The 14,944-nt window shown below is 37.7% G+C and overlaps 1 protein-coding gene across 1 annotated transcript in view; it reads right to left on the bottom strand.

The window, feature by feature from the left end:
- Window positions 1-254: 254 nt before the first annotated feature.
- ZFC3H1 (zinc finger C3H1-type containing) overlaps window positions 255-14,944 on the bottom strand; it is a 55,784-nt gene continuing 41,094 nt past the window's right edge. Inside the window, exons 23-35 of the mRNA XM_084795147.1 lie at window positions 13,145-13,333; window positions 12,021-12,258; window positions 10,011-10,116; window positions 9,738-9,936; window positions 8,804-8,898; window positions 5,422-5,532; window positions 5,080-5,184; window positions 4,784-4,949; window positions 3,999-4,099; window positions 2,283-2,384; window positions 1,597-1,636; window positions 1,265-1,327; window positions 255-1,134 (exon numbers count right to left, since the gene is read on the bottom strand). Coding sequence (XP_084651273.1) covers window positions 997-1,134; window positions 1,265-1,327; window positions 1,597-1,636; window positions 2,283-2,384; window positions 3,999-4,099; window positions 4,784-4,949; window positions 5,080-5,184; window positions 5,422-5,532; window positions 8,804-8,898; window positions 9,738-9,936; window positions 10,011-10,116; window positions 12,021-12,258; window positions 13,145-13,333 — 1,653 coding nt within the window. The 3' untranslated portion in view covers window positions 255-996. The remainder of the gene's footprint in view (window positions 1,135-1,264; window positions 1,328-1,596; window positions 1,637-2,282; window positions 2,385-3,998; window positions 4,100-4,783; window positions 4,950-5,079; window positions 5,185-5,421; window positions 5,533-8,803; window positions 8,899-9,737; window positions 9,937-10,010; window positions 10,117-12,020; window positions 12,259-13,144; window positions 13,334-14,944) is intronic.

Raw genomic sequence — 14,944 nt, 5'->3', positions numbered from 1 at the left:
TCAAAAGAGAACACTTATCTTCACCAATTAAAAAGCCATTGTTTTTTGTTCTTTTGAATGGGGAAAGAGCTGCAGACGAAGATGTGGTATCGGGGAGGCGCCCCTGTCTCCTACTTCAATCTTTTCCCACAAGATTGAGAAGTGAATAAAGACAGCACCATTTTTTAAAAGTTAACTTATTTTAAAAATATTTTGTATGTTAACCATTTAATATTAAAAAGTAGTACTTGAATACAAAGCACTTCCAATATTAGTTGTTCTTTAAACTGTTAAAACTTTATTATAAATTAAATTTTCTTTACAAAAAAATTGCACATAATATTTGACCGCTCTTAGGTTCTGATGCACTGGCATTTGCAATAGTTTCTTTAATCTTCAAGTTAAACAGTCTCAGCAAGGAGTCCAGAACGTAGAAAGGGCAATAAACAACCCTGCTAGAACATTCAAGTGCAACTAGCAGACTTGTGGCCATGGCAGTTACACTTTCCTTAAGATGGACTGCTTACGTGTGCAACCCTGAAATGAAGAATCTCAGAGACTTAAAGAGGAGGCACTAAAAGGGACAGCCTGCTTTTCACTGTAAACACGGCCCTGGAAACTAATCCCAAACAAGAACCTCTCAGGCATCAGAGAGTGTCAAGTGGACCAGGAAGAGCACAACATAAAGGTAGGGAAAGTAAAAAACAAAACCAAAAACAAAGTAAAATTAAAATAAATGTCAGTCGCTTTGAGGAGCTATACTTACGTACATGATGTTAGAGAATCTGGCAGGGCCCAGAAGCAGGCCAAACAGGAAGTTCATTTATCCATTCCAAGAGTGTCATTCATGTTCATTGCTTCCGGTTTTAAGGGTAGGACATTGTAGGGAACTTGATATGATCAATAATGCTTGTCTGCCTTACACAGACCTTAGCCAGGGATCAGCCTAATCTTGAAGAATCATTCAAATAATTTTGGCAATTATTATAAGGGCTTAGAACTGACTGCACCCAGTGTTCAGTGATTCTTGCTTTCTGTTTTGTTACTGTTTAAATTTAAGAGCTCATTTAGGCTGACTCCAATCTCTTGGCACTTGGAAACTAGTTTTCTCAGGTTATCAGTTTTACCTCCTTCTGATGCTTCAAACAAGAGTTGCTGTAAAAGACAGGGAAGCACAGAAGTAAGAGACAGCTAGGCTTTGAGCATTTACCACATCAATGGATATGGCACATGCAGAAAATTTATAGGAAAACGTCAAGATAAAATAAAAGATAAAAAGCATTACATCTTTCCATAGTGATGCACAAAGAGGTAACTTCTGTAAGGCTCTCTGATATAAACGGTGGACCTATAAGATAGACAGACACACGCTTTCATCAGAAAATACAACAGACAACACCTTCACAAGCCTGTCTGCTTCAAGGCGGAACTTTACAGTCTACTAGCATTCAAGTAAAAAAAAAAATGGTTCTCTTTGGCTTTAGAGATTTCAAATAGAGTTCTTGGAATGTTAACTTCTATCTTTAATCCTTTTAAAGTGAGAGGCCAACAAAAGGGACAGGATAGCAAGAAGGAAAAGAAGTGGCCCGTCTGATACTTCAAGCATGGATGGCTTACCTCTCTTTGTCCCTTTAGAGCAATCTCAGCAGCAATGGCTCTAAGGGAGAAAAGGAATATAGAAAAGGGAGAAATTTATATATCTTCAAACAAAATGAGACACCAGCACTGGCAGAATACTGATTGTGGAAATCTGAGTACAAAACTTCCTGAAAGTAACAGGCTAAACTTCCAAGGAGTGTAACCTATAGTGAAAAGAAAAATTCAACAATTTTTATCAACTTTACAAGAATAAAGCAAACCAGTGTTTGAACATGAGTAAGATTCATGAGAGGGAAAGAAAGAAAAAGAAAAAAGAAACACAACTCAAAACTAGTAAAACATGTCTGGCACTAACTCCTTTAAAATAAGAAAGAAACCAGACTATAACAGGGGACTCCCGCATTTGAAAGATGGTCCCAAAGTGTTAAACATACGTATTTGTTTGATAACAATAGTGCTATCTAAATGTTCTCTCTCATTAAAATGATCATTACTATTATTATGATTATTTTAGATCTTAGAAGCAGCTATTAATAAGTATTTTATTCACTCTATGTATTAAATCAAGGCAAGTGCCCAAAACAACTTCTTACTAGGTCTGTCTACAGGAGGGGGAAAAGATGCTATTTCAGATTTACCTGTCTGGAGCAACCCTTACAAATAAAAGCATAGCTATAAAAACATGTACATGATTGTTGCATTACATTTTCCAGGTGGCCAGGCATGTTGGGATATTATATGTAAACATCTTGGCTTGGAGTTTCAGAATCTGAACATTGCTCTCTTCCCATTCATGCTGAAGCAGCCTGTAAAGCACATTCAGAAAAATGAACAGAGCATCCAGAGCACGGGGCGCCCCAAGTGCACGCTGTGACAGAATGCATGACAAGGTCCAATGGCCGGTCAGTTAAATCCTACTGGGGACATTCAGGGAATATTTATGCCTTATGACAACTGGCCCAGGAACAGCATGTGCTAACTACTATTCTATAGCTCAACAACAACAAGCTCACATTCTCCTACAGAATACAAAAGCAATCTCATTACATACTCCTTTTGCCCAAGTGTTTGTTTTTAAGTAATGACTCAATACACTAATGCAATTTATAAAAATATTTTTCTTTCCTAGAGCTAGTATATTTAATACTGAATATTTCAGGAACTAAAATGGAAATATAATGGCTAAATGTTAAGTTCTCCTGGTGGGGAGAACTGACAGGGATAACTCTAGGAAAGATGTACCAAAACCAAGAGTATGGTTTACCCACAATTTAATTACCGATGTTCTAAAATGCTTATCGTAATAGAAACTAGACACAAACAGAAACAAAATACAATCATGGTTTCTACTTCACATGCATACCAAAGATAATTTTCTTTATTCAAACTTCTACCATTAACTTCTGAAGAGTAACATGGTTGCCATGAAATTTAATTATAGAATAATATGGCTAATTTTTTCACAAACTTAAGCCTTTGTATCATTTTTCAGACTTATACTATATACTGCATATCCATCATAGTATAGAGAATATACTTTAAAATACAAGTGTTGGAGTGATGTCTTTACAGTTATATACAGGAGAATATCTGATAAACACTACAGGCATCTTAAAAATATAAAAGCAGCTCTAATGGTGAGACAATCAATACAGGGGAAATGACTGCACCAGAGGATGTCTGAGCATGGGCAAGTTAAAGTACTCTATAAAAGATTATAAGCTTGGTTTTTGAGAGTAAACTAAATGTTTACCCTGACAGAGCAGATAAGACAGAAATAAGTGTTTGGAAATCTCTTACTCTAATCGCATGTAGGAAATCCTAGCAGTCCTTACATAGGTTCTCAGGACTATCTGTTTTCTTAAGTTTTAATAACAAAGGTTAACCTGTTCTATTACTCTTAAGAATATATTGATTTTATGTCACCAACTCATGAGATTCTATTACATGCTAAATATTTGACTCTTTCCTCCTAACCCCTTAAAGTCAGGGTTTCTCTATGTAGCCCTGACTAGCGGTGGTCCTGGACTAGTGTTGTAGACCAGGCTGGCCTTGAACTCACAGAGATCTGACCGCCTCTGCCTCCTGAGTGCTGGAATTAAAGGCATGTGCCACCACAGGCTGGCTTAAATATTTGAATTCACATGAAAATCTAATATTCCTCTAGCATGTAAAGTAGGCTTGTTGTTTATAATGCATAGGCTGATAATAAAGGTTATGTTTATAATCCACAGTTCTCTGAAATGACCAGATTTTCACATTGGCTTTTCTATGAATTTATAAATATTATTTAACAATTCTGAGATTAATGTGGTATATACCCATGAGGAAATGTTAGAACTACAGTTTAGTCAAGTTTTCAAAAACAATTTCATACGAAGAGTCTATACTACTAAGCTAAAAACCAAAATTTTTCTTACCTCAGTGCAAGTCGAGAATTAGTTGGCATAAGAGAACAAAACCGTTCCAAGGTTTTGGAATGCTGAGTCTTTGGAACACAGCTCAAATAAAAGAAAATAACCTGGGAGGGTTGAGGGAAGGAAAATGAATGCAACTTGTTACTTGTGTATTTTAATGGGAAAAAAAGGTCTTTAAGAAACAAATGTACAAATTATAATGTATGATAAAGTACCATTGATTACACTGGTCACTCTGCAAATACACACTAGAGACTCTGGACTAGGGACCAGTGCCATGGAAGAGCACTGACGGGAAGGAAGCAGGAGCCCATCTTCAGTGCAGCCTACCTTTACTCCTAGATTGCTGGGCAAGTGAGAAGCTAACTTGCCACATGAAAATGACTGAACAGCACAGCAACAGGTTATCCTGTCTAGCAGCAGAACCATCCCATGGGAGGGAGCAGGGGCGCAGGTCTAAATCAGCAATCAACTTTAGTAAGTAGGAGTTCTTGGTTTACACCACATTGTGAGTGAAATGAGACAGAAAGAAAAGCACTTTGCTCCACTAGCTCAACTACCCTTTGTAAGTGCAGCTTACGTACATTTTGCTATTACAAACACAAGCAGCACCTTGTTTTCATCTCTGTTAACGAGCTGTAGCTGCATTTGCTTGGCAGAACTTAGCAAGAAGAGCAATTGCAATGGGTATGTCAACCCTTACAGGGCCTAACAGAGTAACTTTGCTGACACTGTTAAATGTGCTTTGTTACATACAAACATCTAAAGAAAACTAATTAAATTCTTACCCGATTATGAAATTCATAGTTGGACCAGTAATCAGCACTGCTAAAAGGGATGGGGTATCGGGCAGGGACGGTAACCAAACACCTATTCACTAAGTCAGTAAAAAACTTGAATTCTTGGACTTTGTTTCTGGATCCAGCAGCTCTATTATTGGCAAAGACAAGATAGCTGCCAAAAGAAAGACATTGTGCTTCAGAATAATTACGCCAGGAGCTCACCAAAGAAGCTGACCACCCCTTTCCCCACCATGTGATTTGATTATTCTAAAAATCCAGTTCTTAAGAGGAACGAAACTTACTCCATCCAGATCTTCTGCACTATATCAGACCTCATGGCTACCCCTAACGCTGCCTCATATGCTTCTACTGTCTCTTTAATACTTGATTGAAGAGGATGACAAAGGCTGTTTAAGAAATAAAGAAAAATGTATGCTTACAGTTTGATTTGGTTACATAAAAGATGACAACACACACTTTGAACACACAGACATTATTGCACTAAAGTCTACTTGCTCTTGTCTTTCAGTAAATAGCCAGCTTTGGCATCTCCTGGAATCTGCTTCAGTGACTCTAAATATCAGCTGTTAAGTGCAAGAAAAGTTAGCATGCAGCATCCCTCTCCACAGTGGGTAATGTCTCACCAGTAAATCAGCCACAAGTAAGGGACGTGACTGTTAAATGTGTCGTCATCAAAGTTCCCTTTACATAAACAGGCTGGAATGTCAAGTGGTCCTGGGATATTTAAGAGATACCTGAAAGAAGAAAATCCCAATCAACATTGCATGAAATTATGCCTAGGCACACACGGATTGAAATATAAATACTGATAATCTTGAGTTTCAACTTAATTAAAATATTTCTACAAAAGCATGACTTTTCTAAAATCATACTCAAAATTTTACTTTTAAACTAATATGAATTAACTCCCCCCAAATAAATCTGTAATTCTATTCTCCAAATTAAACAAATCATCTAATTGTACCTTTTTAAAAATGAAAATACCAAGTATTTGAAATTTCCACAAAATCTGTATATTCTTGTAGGGGGAAATGTGCTTACAAAATCCATTATTTGAATACACACAAACAAACAAACACACATGCACATGCACACAAAGGAAAGTTTAATTTAGACATAGTAAATAAAATATTGCCTACAAGCATTTATCAGAAAGAGAGCCATTAACAAAGTAGAGAAAGCTCAGAATCATATCGCCCCTTTTCAAAAGAAAAACAGAGTAGTGAAGGTTCTTAGAAACCCCATTCAGTCTACTTCACTCTCGCTCCTTCAGCTTCCCTTCCAGTGTATCTGAATCTCTTATGTGTAATAGCAGAGTCTCACACTCATTTCATCTTGAAATGACAGTATAGTACACTCATTCACATTGGATTTTAAAAGGACCATAAAGGGAACGTTTTAAAGGGCTAGCCAGTTTGTGCAGAAGCATCAAACATTAACAGGACATCTGGAGTCAGGTTAGCACCCCGCACTATCACAGCTGGCTGAATTACCCTGAGCTTTCCACTAGATTTCTAAGTATTTTAGAATCCCCCATTGAAAACTGAAATTACTCAATTCTAATATATATATAATCCCTAGGGAAAGTTCCTCAAAATGAACGAAAATACTGTTAACTTTCTAAATTTATTTGAAATAAATGAAATAGTGTTTACTACTGTCATCTTTATACTAAATTAAAGAGTCAATCAAATCCAATTCCAGGAAGTATTACAGGGCTACATATTTTGCTTTAGAATTTCTACCCATACAATTTTATCATGAGTATATTACAAGCATTGATTTCTACTAATAAACTTATTAAAAGTTTAAAATTATATATAAACATAAGGTGTGTATACATAAATATAACAATGTGCTAAAAATTATCTCATTTGATTCAGAAGACTTTGTTTTTTCACAACATAGCCCAGGCTGGTCTTAAACTTCCATCCCTATCTCAGTCTCTCAAGTGCTTGGATCACAGATGTGTGCCACCACACCTGGCTAAACGCTTCTGAAATTAATCCTTGTGTAGACAGCATTCTCTAAAGAAACTAAATACTGGTATCTTTTCTAATTCTTGGTGGTATGTGATTATTTCACAATAAAGCATTATGTCTCAATAAAAAACAATACGGTGATTTAGAAGCAATCTAGTTCCAATTTTTTTTTTTTTTGGTTCTGTTTTTATTCTGCTCAATTAAGAAAGCATAAGGATCTAACAACCTTTGATTAGGTACCAAGCAAAATCTGGCATCATCCCCTTTTACAATAAACCAATTACTTCCATGCCCAAGGGAAAATCAAAACACAAGTCTATAAAGAGTTCTGTTTGGCCTTGAGTTAGTCTTTTGCCAAAGTTTGAAAACAAACCAATTTAATTTTAAAAAGGAAAAACACTGGGTGTGAAGAAGGGAACAACCTGTAAATGCCTTTCAGTTCTCATCTGTTAATTCACATTTAATACTGTTTTGCTTGTAACCATATTTAAAATATTAATGTATATATCAAGAATTTTTAAAGGTGTTAAAATTATTAGGACAATTATTTGACAAGATGTAAAGAAGATATAAAGGTTCAAATTTACCAAAAAACAAATAAACAGACAAAAGAAAAGAAAGCTGAGATAAACAGACTTTTTTTAAATCTGAGTCATTGGAAGATAGCTGGGCAGAGAGCTGGAGTTTTGACAGCCCTGGCTGTTCTCCCAAAAGACCTGGGTTCAACTGCCAATATCCACTGCTCTAGATTATGCATCAGCCCCTTCAGGTGCTCATAAGCATCTGTAGTTCCAGCTCCAGTGCACCCAGAGCACTCTTCCTGGCCCCCTCAGGCACTGGGCACATAGACACCCATGCAGGGAAAACACAACCGTACTTAAAAGACCGTGTGCTTTGACATTCCACACCTTTACTGTGTAAGTAGACTGCGGAAGGCAGCATGCAAGTAAATGTGTCTGCACTTAGTACTTGCTAACATGAAACTAAGGTTTTATTTTCGCTTATCAGTATTTTCTGTGAGAACTGTTTTAGGGGGCTAGAGAAAGAGCTGAGTGGTTACGAGTGCTGGCTGTTCTCAGAGACCACGGGAGGTTCACTGCCAGCACCACATCTAGCTTCTCATAACTGCCTGTAACGCCCCTTCTGGACTTCTTGAATACTGCCAAATGCGTAACATGGAATTTTTAACTTTTAAAATCTTAAAAGAAAAAAAAAAGTAAAGCTATATTAGGCGTGGGTGTTTTTGATGATGTTTTTCTCACAACCAGCAAAGTAGTTATTTTTATAAATAAAGGTTTCCTAAAACACAGTGATACCCGTTCATTTACAGGCCCCCTTCCCCTTGTTTTCACTACAACATCACAGCTGTACAGGAACAAAACTTAACCTACAAACCTAAGGAATTTTCTGGTTCAAGGAAAAAAAAAAAAAAACACCGTTGATCCCCTACAGAGAAATGACAAGGAAGAAGAAAGAAAGGCTGAAGTCTTCATGAATTCATTCTTTCATGAGCTGATGGTGTATCTGTTAATGTTGGAACATAGCTCTTAGCAAAGCGTGGACAGTAAATACAGACCTAGTAAACTTATGGCTGAGGAAAAAAACAAACCTAAAGCTGTTTACTCACAGTTCAGAGGCTAGAATAGGGAAGTTAGAACTAAGAGAAAGGATTTTTTTGTTTTGTTTATCTACTGTTAACCAGCAAGTGAAACACATTTTTCTCCGAGTGCCAATGAGACTGTCTCAGGATACTTGGTCCCTACAGTATTAAGTACCACAGTTACAACAATTAACAAGCTAAATGGAGAAGCTACAATAAGCCTTAAAGTGTGACAGTGCATTCAATATCTTGCCTTCTTTTTTTATTATTTTATCTATAGCCCTCATAACAGTTCTACAGGCAGGTGTTCAAGTGCTAAGTAATCAGTCTGAAAAGTAGCCAACAAGGGAAAAAAAAAATCTATCTTTCCTCTGACCTATATTCTTTCTGATTCCTCTCCAAAGGAAGATTTCCACAACTTACCGAAATAAATCCATGTTACTATACTTCTCAAACCCAGGTTTAAAGAAGGATGCAATAAATTGCCGCAAAAATGGAAGAAGGTCATCGCCTCGGTTCTATTTTAAAAAACAGTGACACATATCAGACTTATATTTAATAAAATGTTTGAAAGTCTTTTTAAAAATCATGATGATATTGTATTTCTTGGGCAGATGGGACAAAAAGAGTAAACTTGGGACACATTCTCACTTCTTGTGATGATTGTTTCTGTCACCTTGACACAACCTAAGTCACCTGGGAAGAGTCTAGGGGGGACTGTGGGGACTGTCTTGATTGCTATTTGATATGGGAACACCCAGTCCACTGTTGGTGGCACCATTCCCAAGGCAGGGGATCCCGAGCTATGTAGTGTGGACAGCAAGTGAACACTAACAAGCACACATGCATTTGTTCCTCTCTGCTCCTGAGTGTACACAGATGCCGAGCTGCTTCATACTCCTGATGCTGAAATAATGGGCAAAGACCTGGAACAATTTCTTCCCCTAAATTGCTTTTTGTCAGGGTTTTTTCTTTTTTTTCTTTCTTTCTTTTTTTTTTTTTTTGTTACAGCAACAGAAATGAATTTAAAACCCCTGTGAATTAAATTTAACTAACCATTAAACAATGTATCTAGCATTATCAAAGGCTCAAATTCAGCCACTAAGATCTTAAGCAGTTCTCACACTTGACTCTGAGGCGGATCCTCTAGGTGTAAATGTGAGTGGCACAGCCTGTCAGTCATTAGACACAAAGCCCTGTAGCAATGTGATGGTAAAACTGCAGCAAGATCAGGGCAATCCACATTAATCTCCATACACGGGGCAGAAGCACCAAGAATGCCATGTGTCCAGAAGTCACTGGTGAAGGAATACAAGATACAAAAACATCGTACTGAAGAAACAGGAGTTATTTTTACCTGCAAGATGAAAAACTTGCACAGATGATAGAAGATTTCCGCATTCTGAGGATTATTTTCAAATGCAGTAAGCCAAACTGACTGGGCCTTGTCATCCTGATCTGTTTTCAAATACAGAGCTGCAAGGCTTTCCAGTAACTGGCAATTTGTGGGACATGACTCCAATAAAGTTTTGCAAAGCTCCACTGCCGCCTCATACCTTAAAAAGAAGATGACAGCTAAGCACTCTGTGACGACAGACTGCAGCAGCACTCTCTGTTAAGTGAGCTGTACCTCTGTAGGAGCTGGTGCAGGGCGATCATGTTGGTGTAAAGTGGAAGGCACGCTTCTACACTTTCCCCACTGGCAAGGTTCTCATCCGTACAAGCTTTCACTGCATCTACCACAAAACAGACAGTCAGTCATTTCACTATGTTATAGCAACTCTAAGGTACCAACTAAGAAAGAAATCCGAGCCCTTACTAGCCCATCGTCCTTTTCATCCTTTAACCTTTACCCAAATGAGGTGTTTCAAGGATCGCGAGACATTACCTTACTTTCCCATTCAATAAGCCAAATTTTTACTTAGTGTCTGCAATTACCTTAAATTCCTCAAAACTCATTTCAAAAATAGAACCATAAAGTTATCTTTAAATCTTCCTCTGATCACTTAAAAGGAATCTTTCTTTGGTATTTCACAGCCACTTAAATGCTCTTCCTAAACTAGATATTTCCCTCTTGAAAAAAATGTATTCCACCCCTGAAAATCTAAGATCAGTCCTTCAGCTGGTCTTACGCCTTCTTTGGAAGGGCAGCATAACTCTGCACGTGCCACAACGTTCTGGACTGCTTGTAGGAATTCAAACTCCCCTCCATCATGTGGGTCCTGGGGACGGAGCACATCATCATTCTTGGCCGTAAGTGCCTTTATCCAGAGCCACCTCGCTGACCGGAGTTACTTTTCTTTTCCTTTTTCTTTTTCTGTCTATGTCTCTTCTATGTCTGTCTCTCTCTCTCTCTGTGTGTGTGTGTGTGTGTGTGTGTGTGTGTGTGTGTGTCTCTCTGTGTCTGTCTGTCTCTCTCTCTCTCTCTCTCTCACTGTTGTTGTTGGTTTGGCTTGGTTTTGGTTTTTAAAGACAGAGTTTCTCTGTGTAGCCCTGGCTGTCCTGGAACTTGTTCTGTAGACCAGGCTGCCCTTGAACCCACAGACCCACCTGTCTCTGCCTCCTAAGTGCTGGGATTAATATCGACCGGCATGTGTTACTTTTCTTACACCTCAGTCACAGAAACCTCATTCTGGTTTGTTTTCCTATAGATATAGTAAAATTTCAACCATTTTCTCCTTTAAAGAATCTCTTCCATCAACAACTCTGTAGCTCTTTAAAGGGTCTTGAAATCTACCCTGATTCACTAATCAGGCTTAATCTCTCCGTGTCTAGCAGAAGTCTTAGAAGGACTCTCCTTCATTGGATCCACTATACAAACTCTGTGGCTTGCCTTCATTTCCCCAGCTCCTCTAACAGGAATGGCCTTTCCTTCCCTCTCTTCACTGGGTTACTCAATAAGGACTTACTAAGCACTTAGTAAATTATAAGAGTCCATCCAAGTCCTTTAGGAACTACAGAGAAACAAGCACAGGTCTACATCTTTGAGAAGGACCCTTGGACACACAACAGTGCTGCTTCGGAGCTCAGCACCGACTCTCAGATACCTACCTTCCTGGAACATGCCAACTTACAATAAACTGCCCTTCTTGAGTTTCAGACTTATAACAAATAAATTTATAAATATCAGATTCTTTTTTGTGTAGCATACAATTTACAATATATACTAATATTAATAATTATGTCAAATGCATAGATCTTCTGACAGGGTCATATACTTCTTTTAGGGAGCAACAGGTTTTAAATAATTACATGTTCAATGCCAGATTCTAATAGGCACAAAATTCACCGGTGGAGAAAAGATCAAAACATATCCTTCAAGCTTCCACCTTAAAGGATCGCCAGAACAAAAATAAAATAAAATGAATAAGTAAACCTACTTCTATGTTTCAATCAACTCCTCTAACTTGACTATATTCTCAGTAAATAAGTATGTGTAGGTAGATGTCCATGCATTTAGCAACAAAATATTTATCTGCTATCCTTTGCAATAATTAAAAAATAAGCCACAATGTAACAGTTTCATAGATGTAATGACAATGTTAAGTAATTCAGTAAAATTAAAAATATTTAGATAATAAAACAAACACTAGTTTGTAAGTTGTAATAGTTGATGTTATCATTTATAAACATCACTTACCTTCAAACACTGCTAGTAGTAAGTCAGGATTGGTCCTGACATCTTGAGCCTCTTTCCACGGCATAACAAATGGTTCCGTGTTAACAATTCTTGCAGGGTTAGCATTAGACGGGTCATACAATCCTGAAGGGAGACTACTGAATTCAATGAGATGTATGTAGGCCAGCCACGCCAGACAGCGGTCATCTGTCTTAAGGTATTCAGCTACTATTGCGTCATTAGCCAATTTTAATGCATTCTGGGGAAAATGAAAATATTTGAAGGTGTTTTTAAAAACCCATTCCTATCCACAATAAGATCCAAATCTAAAGAACAAACTGCCATACTTTAAGTGATTCTTTAACGCATAAGTTAAAAAAAAATTCTTTTTCAAGACAAGGTTTCTCAATGTAGCCTGGCTATGGCAGAACTAAGAACTCCTTCTGCAGACCAGGCTGGTGTTGACCTCACAGAGATATGCCTCTCTCTGCCTCCCGAGTGCTTCGATTAAAGGCACCACTACCACTATCCAGCTTATAAGTGAAATTTTTTATAGTCACCAAATTTTTAAATGACAAATCTTTTTTTTTTTTTGGTTTTGCGAGACAGCGTTTTTCTGTGTAGCCTTGGCTGTCCTGGACTCCCTTTGTAGACCAGGCTGTCCTGGAACCACAGAGATCTACCTGCCTCTGCCTCCCGAGTGCTAGGATTAAAGGCGTGCACCACCACACCCAGCCCGAAATGACAAATCTTGAGATGAGCACAGACTTTACTACCTTAAAGTTAATGACATAATAATGAAATAATATGAAAAGTAGTCAATTTCCTTACTCTTAGAATCTGATGTTAAAGACAAAAGGAAAAAGGAAAAACAAAACAGTAAAGCACCCACCCCCAAGCCCACACTGATACAGATGATGTTCATTATGGTGATTCTTTTAGATCACACCTTAAGGGTTAGCTGGGGAGTGCCTGACACAATCTTTCCATGCAAAGCCTGTAGGAACGCTACGAAAGGCAGTATGCCAACCAAAAAGTAGAATGTCACCACAACTTACTTGTGACAAGAATTCCAAAGCCCATGCCTCACAATTCAACAGTGCTACTCATGTCTCCAAGATGAGATTAATACTGTAAGTGCTTACCTGTAAAATTGCAAGTGCACTCTGGCATCTCCCAGTGAATATGTGGAGCTGAACTCTAAACAAAAGAGCTTCCAAAAGCTGAAAGGACAGAATATCTGATACTTCTCGCTTGGCTGCTCCCATCAGAAACTCCACCATCCTCTCACACACGTAATCCTTTTCTTCAAAGGTGCTTTCTAGGTGTAGGAACTGATTGAAAGGTTTTCACATAATTAGCCTTGATTTATAGGAAAAACTACAAAGTGTCTTTCAATTATGACACTGTGTCTCAACAGATGCACAATCTATGAAAAGAGTAAGTATTAAGATGTATAAACCTGCTTTCCAGTGTAACACCCAGATCTGCCCTTCTGTCACAGATTAGAACATAAAATCGCATGCACTAAGACAATACAGACATACCCTCCCAAGCATCATTGAGAGCAAATGCACTTCTTTTCTCTAAATCAATACATAGTGATCAAGACTGTGATGGATATACAGAGCTTATGTTTATGATCATACACAATTTGTGTGGCTTAAGAATGTGAATATTTAAAAATTTAAGAATAGCATCTGTGAGGTAGGGGGAGAGCACAGCAGTTAGGAGCCACTCCAGAGGTCCTGGGTTTAGTTCCCACCACCTACACGTAGCTTAGAATGGTTTGTAATCTAGTCCCAGGGGCTCCTAGGCCCTTGGGCACCCAAGGGCACCAGACGCAAGTGGTGCAGAGACATACACTCAGGCAAAACACGCATTATGAAATAAAAAATAAAATAGAAGAGCATCTGTGGGCTGGAGAGATGGCTCAGAGGTTAAGAGTACTGTCTGTTCTTCCAGAGGTCCTGAGTTCAATTCCCAGCAACCACATGGTGGCTCATAACCATCTATAATGAGATCTGGTGCCCTCTTCTAGCATGCAGATGTACATGCAGGCAGAACATTGTATACATAATAAATAAATAAATAAATCTTTAATTAAGAAAAAAAAAAGAACATCTGTATTAAAGGCCAAACAAATTTAAGGAAAAATACTCTATCTTTTGAATATTCTGTTCTCTGGAAAAGCTTGTGATCACCAAGAGCACCAACTCTAGTCCAAGCCTCTGCTACTCTCAGCTCAAAAAGGACAAGTTACAGCAACCAGTTCGGTGATTGAGAGGTGTTATGTTTTTATCCAAACTAATGTGGTTTTGAGTTTCAGAAAATAAATGACAAGTCTGAGGCATGTTGGCACAGAAGTACCATAAAGCTGAATGAGAAAGGAGGATTACTTTAACCCAGCTTGACCAACATGGGAAATACAATTCATAGGAAAAAACAAAGTAACTTTGTTCAATCTGTTTATGGGACTGGGGGTGTAACTCAGAGGTGACGGGATACTTACCACTTAGGATCTAGTTTTAAGTCCCAACTGATTCAGAAACAAAAAAGAAATCTGATGACACATTCATCTGAAAACTTACCTGAATTTAATGGTTTCTGAGTTCAGTGGACAGAAGTTCAGACATTAACACACATGAATCTATTTACAAATAGGTCAACTACCACTCTAAGTTTGTATAAGAAGAACCATTCTCTCAAAGAAAGTCCAGGACTAGCACAAATTACAGGTAAGATTTATTTTCATAAATAGTGAAGACAAATTTTTAAAAATGTCCAGCAATCATAATTTTACAGAACAAATTTAAAAGAATAATTTTCATATTTTGTGAAATTCCCTTAACTTTGTTAAAATAAAAAGTACATTAAAAGTTTGTCTAATCTACTTTTTCTTTAACCAATAAACTTAACCCAATCATGTCTTTTTAAAAATATTT

Source organism: Acomys minous (assembly GCF_964271855.1).
Source record: "Acomys minous genome assembly, chromosome: 9".
NCBI lineage: Eukaryota > Metazoa > Chordata > Mammalia > Rodentia > Muridae > Acomys > Acomys minous.
Note: the sequence above shows the minus strand (reverse complement) of the source record. Positions and strands in the feature narration are given on the sequence as shown.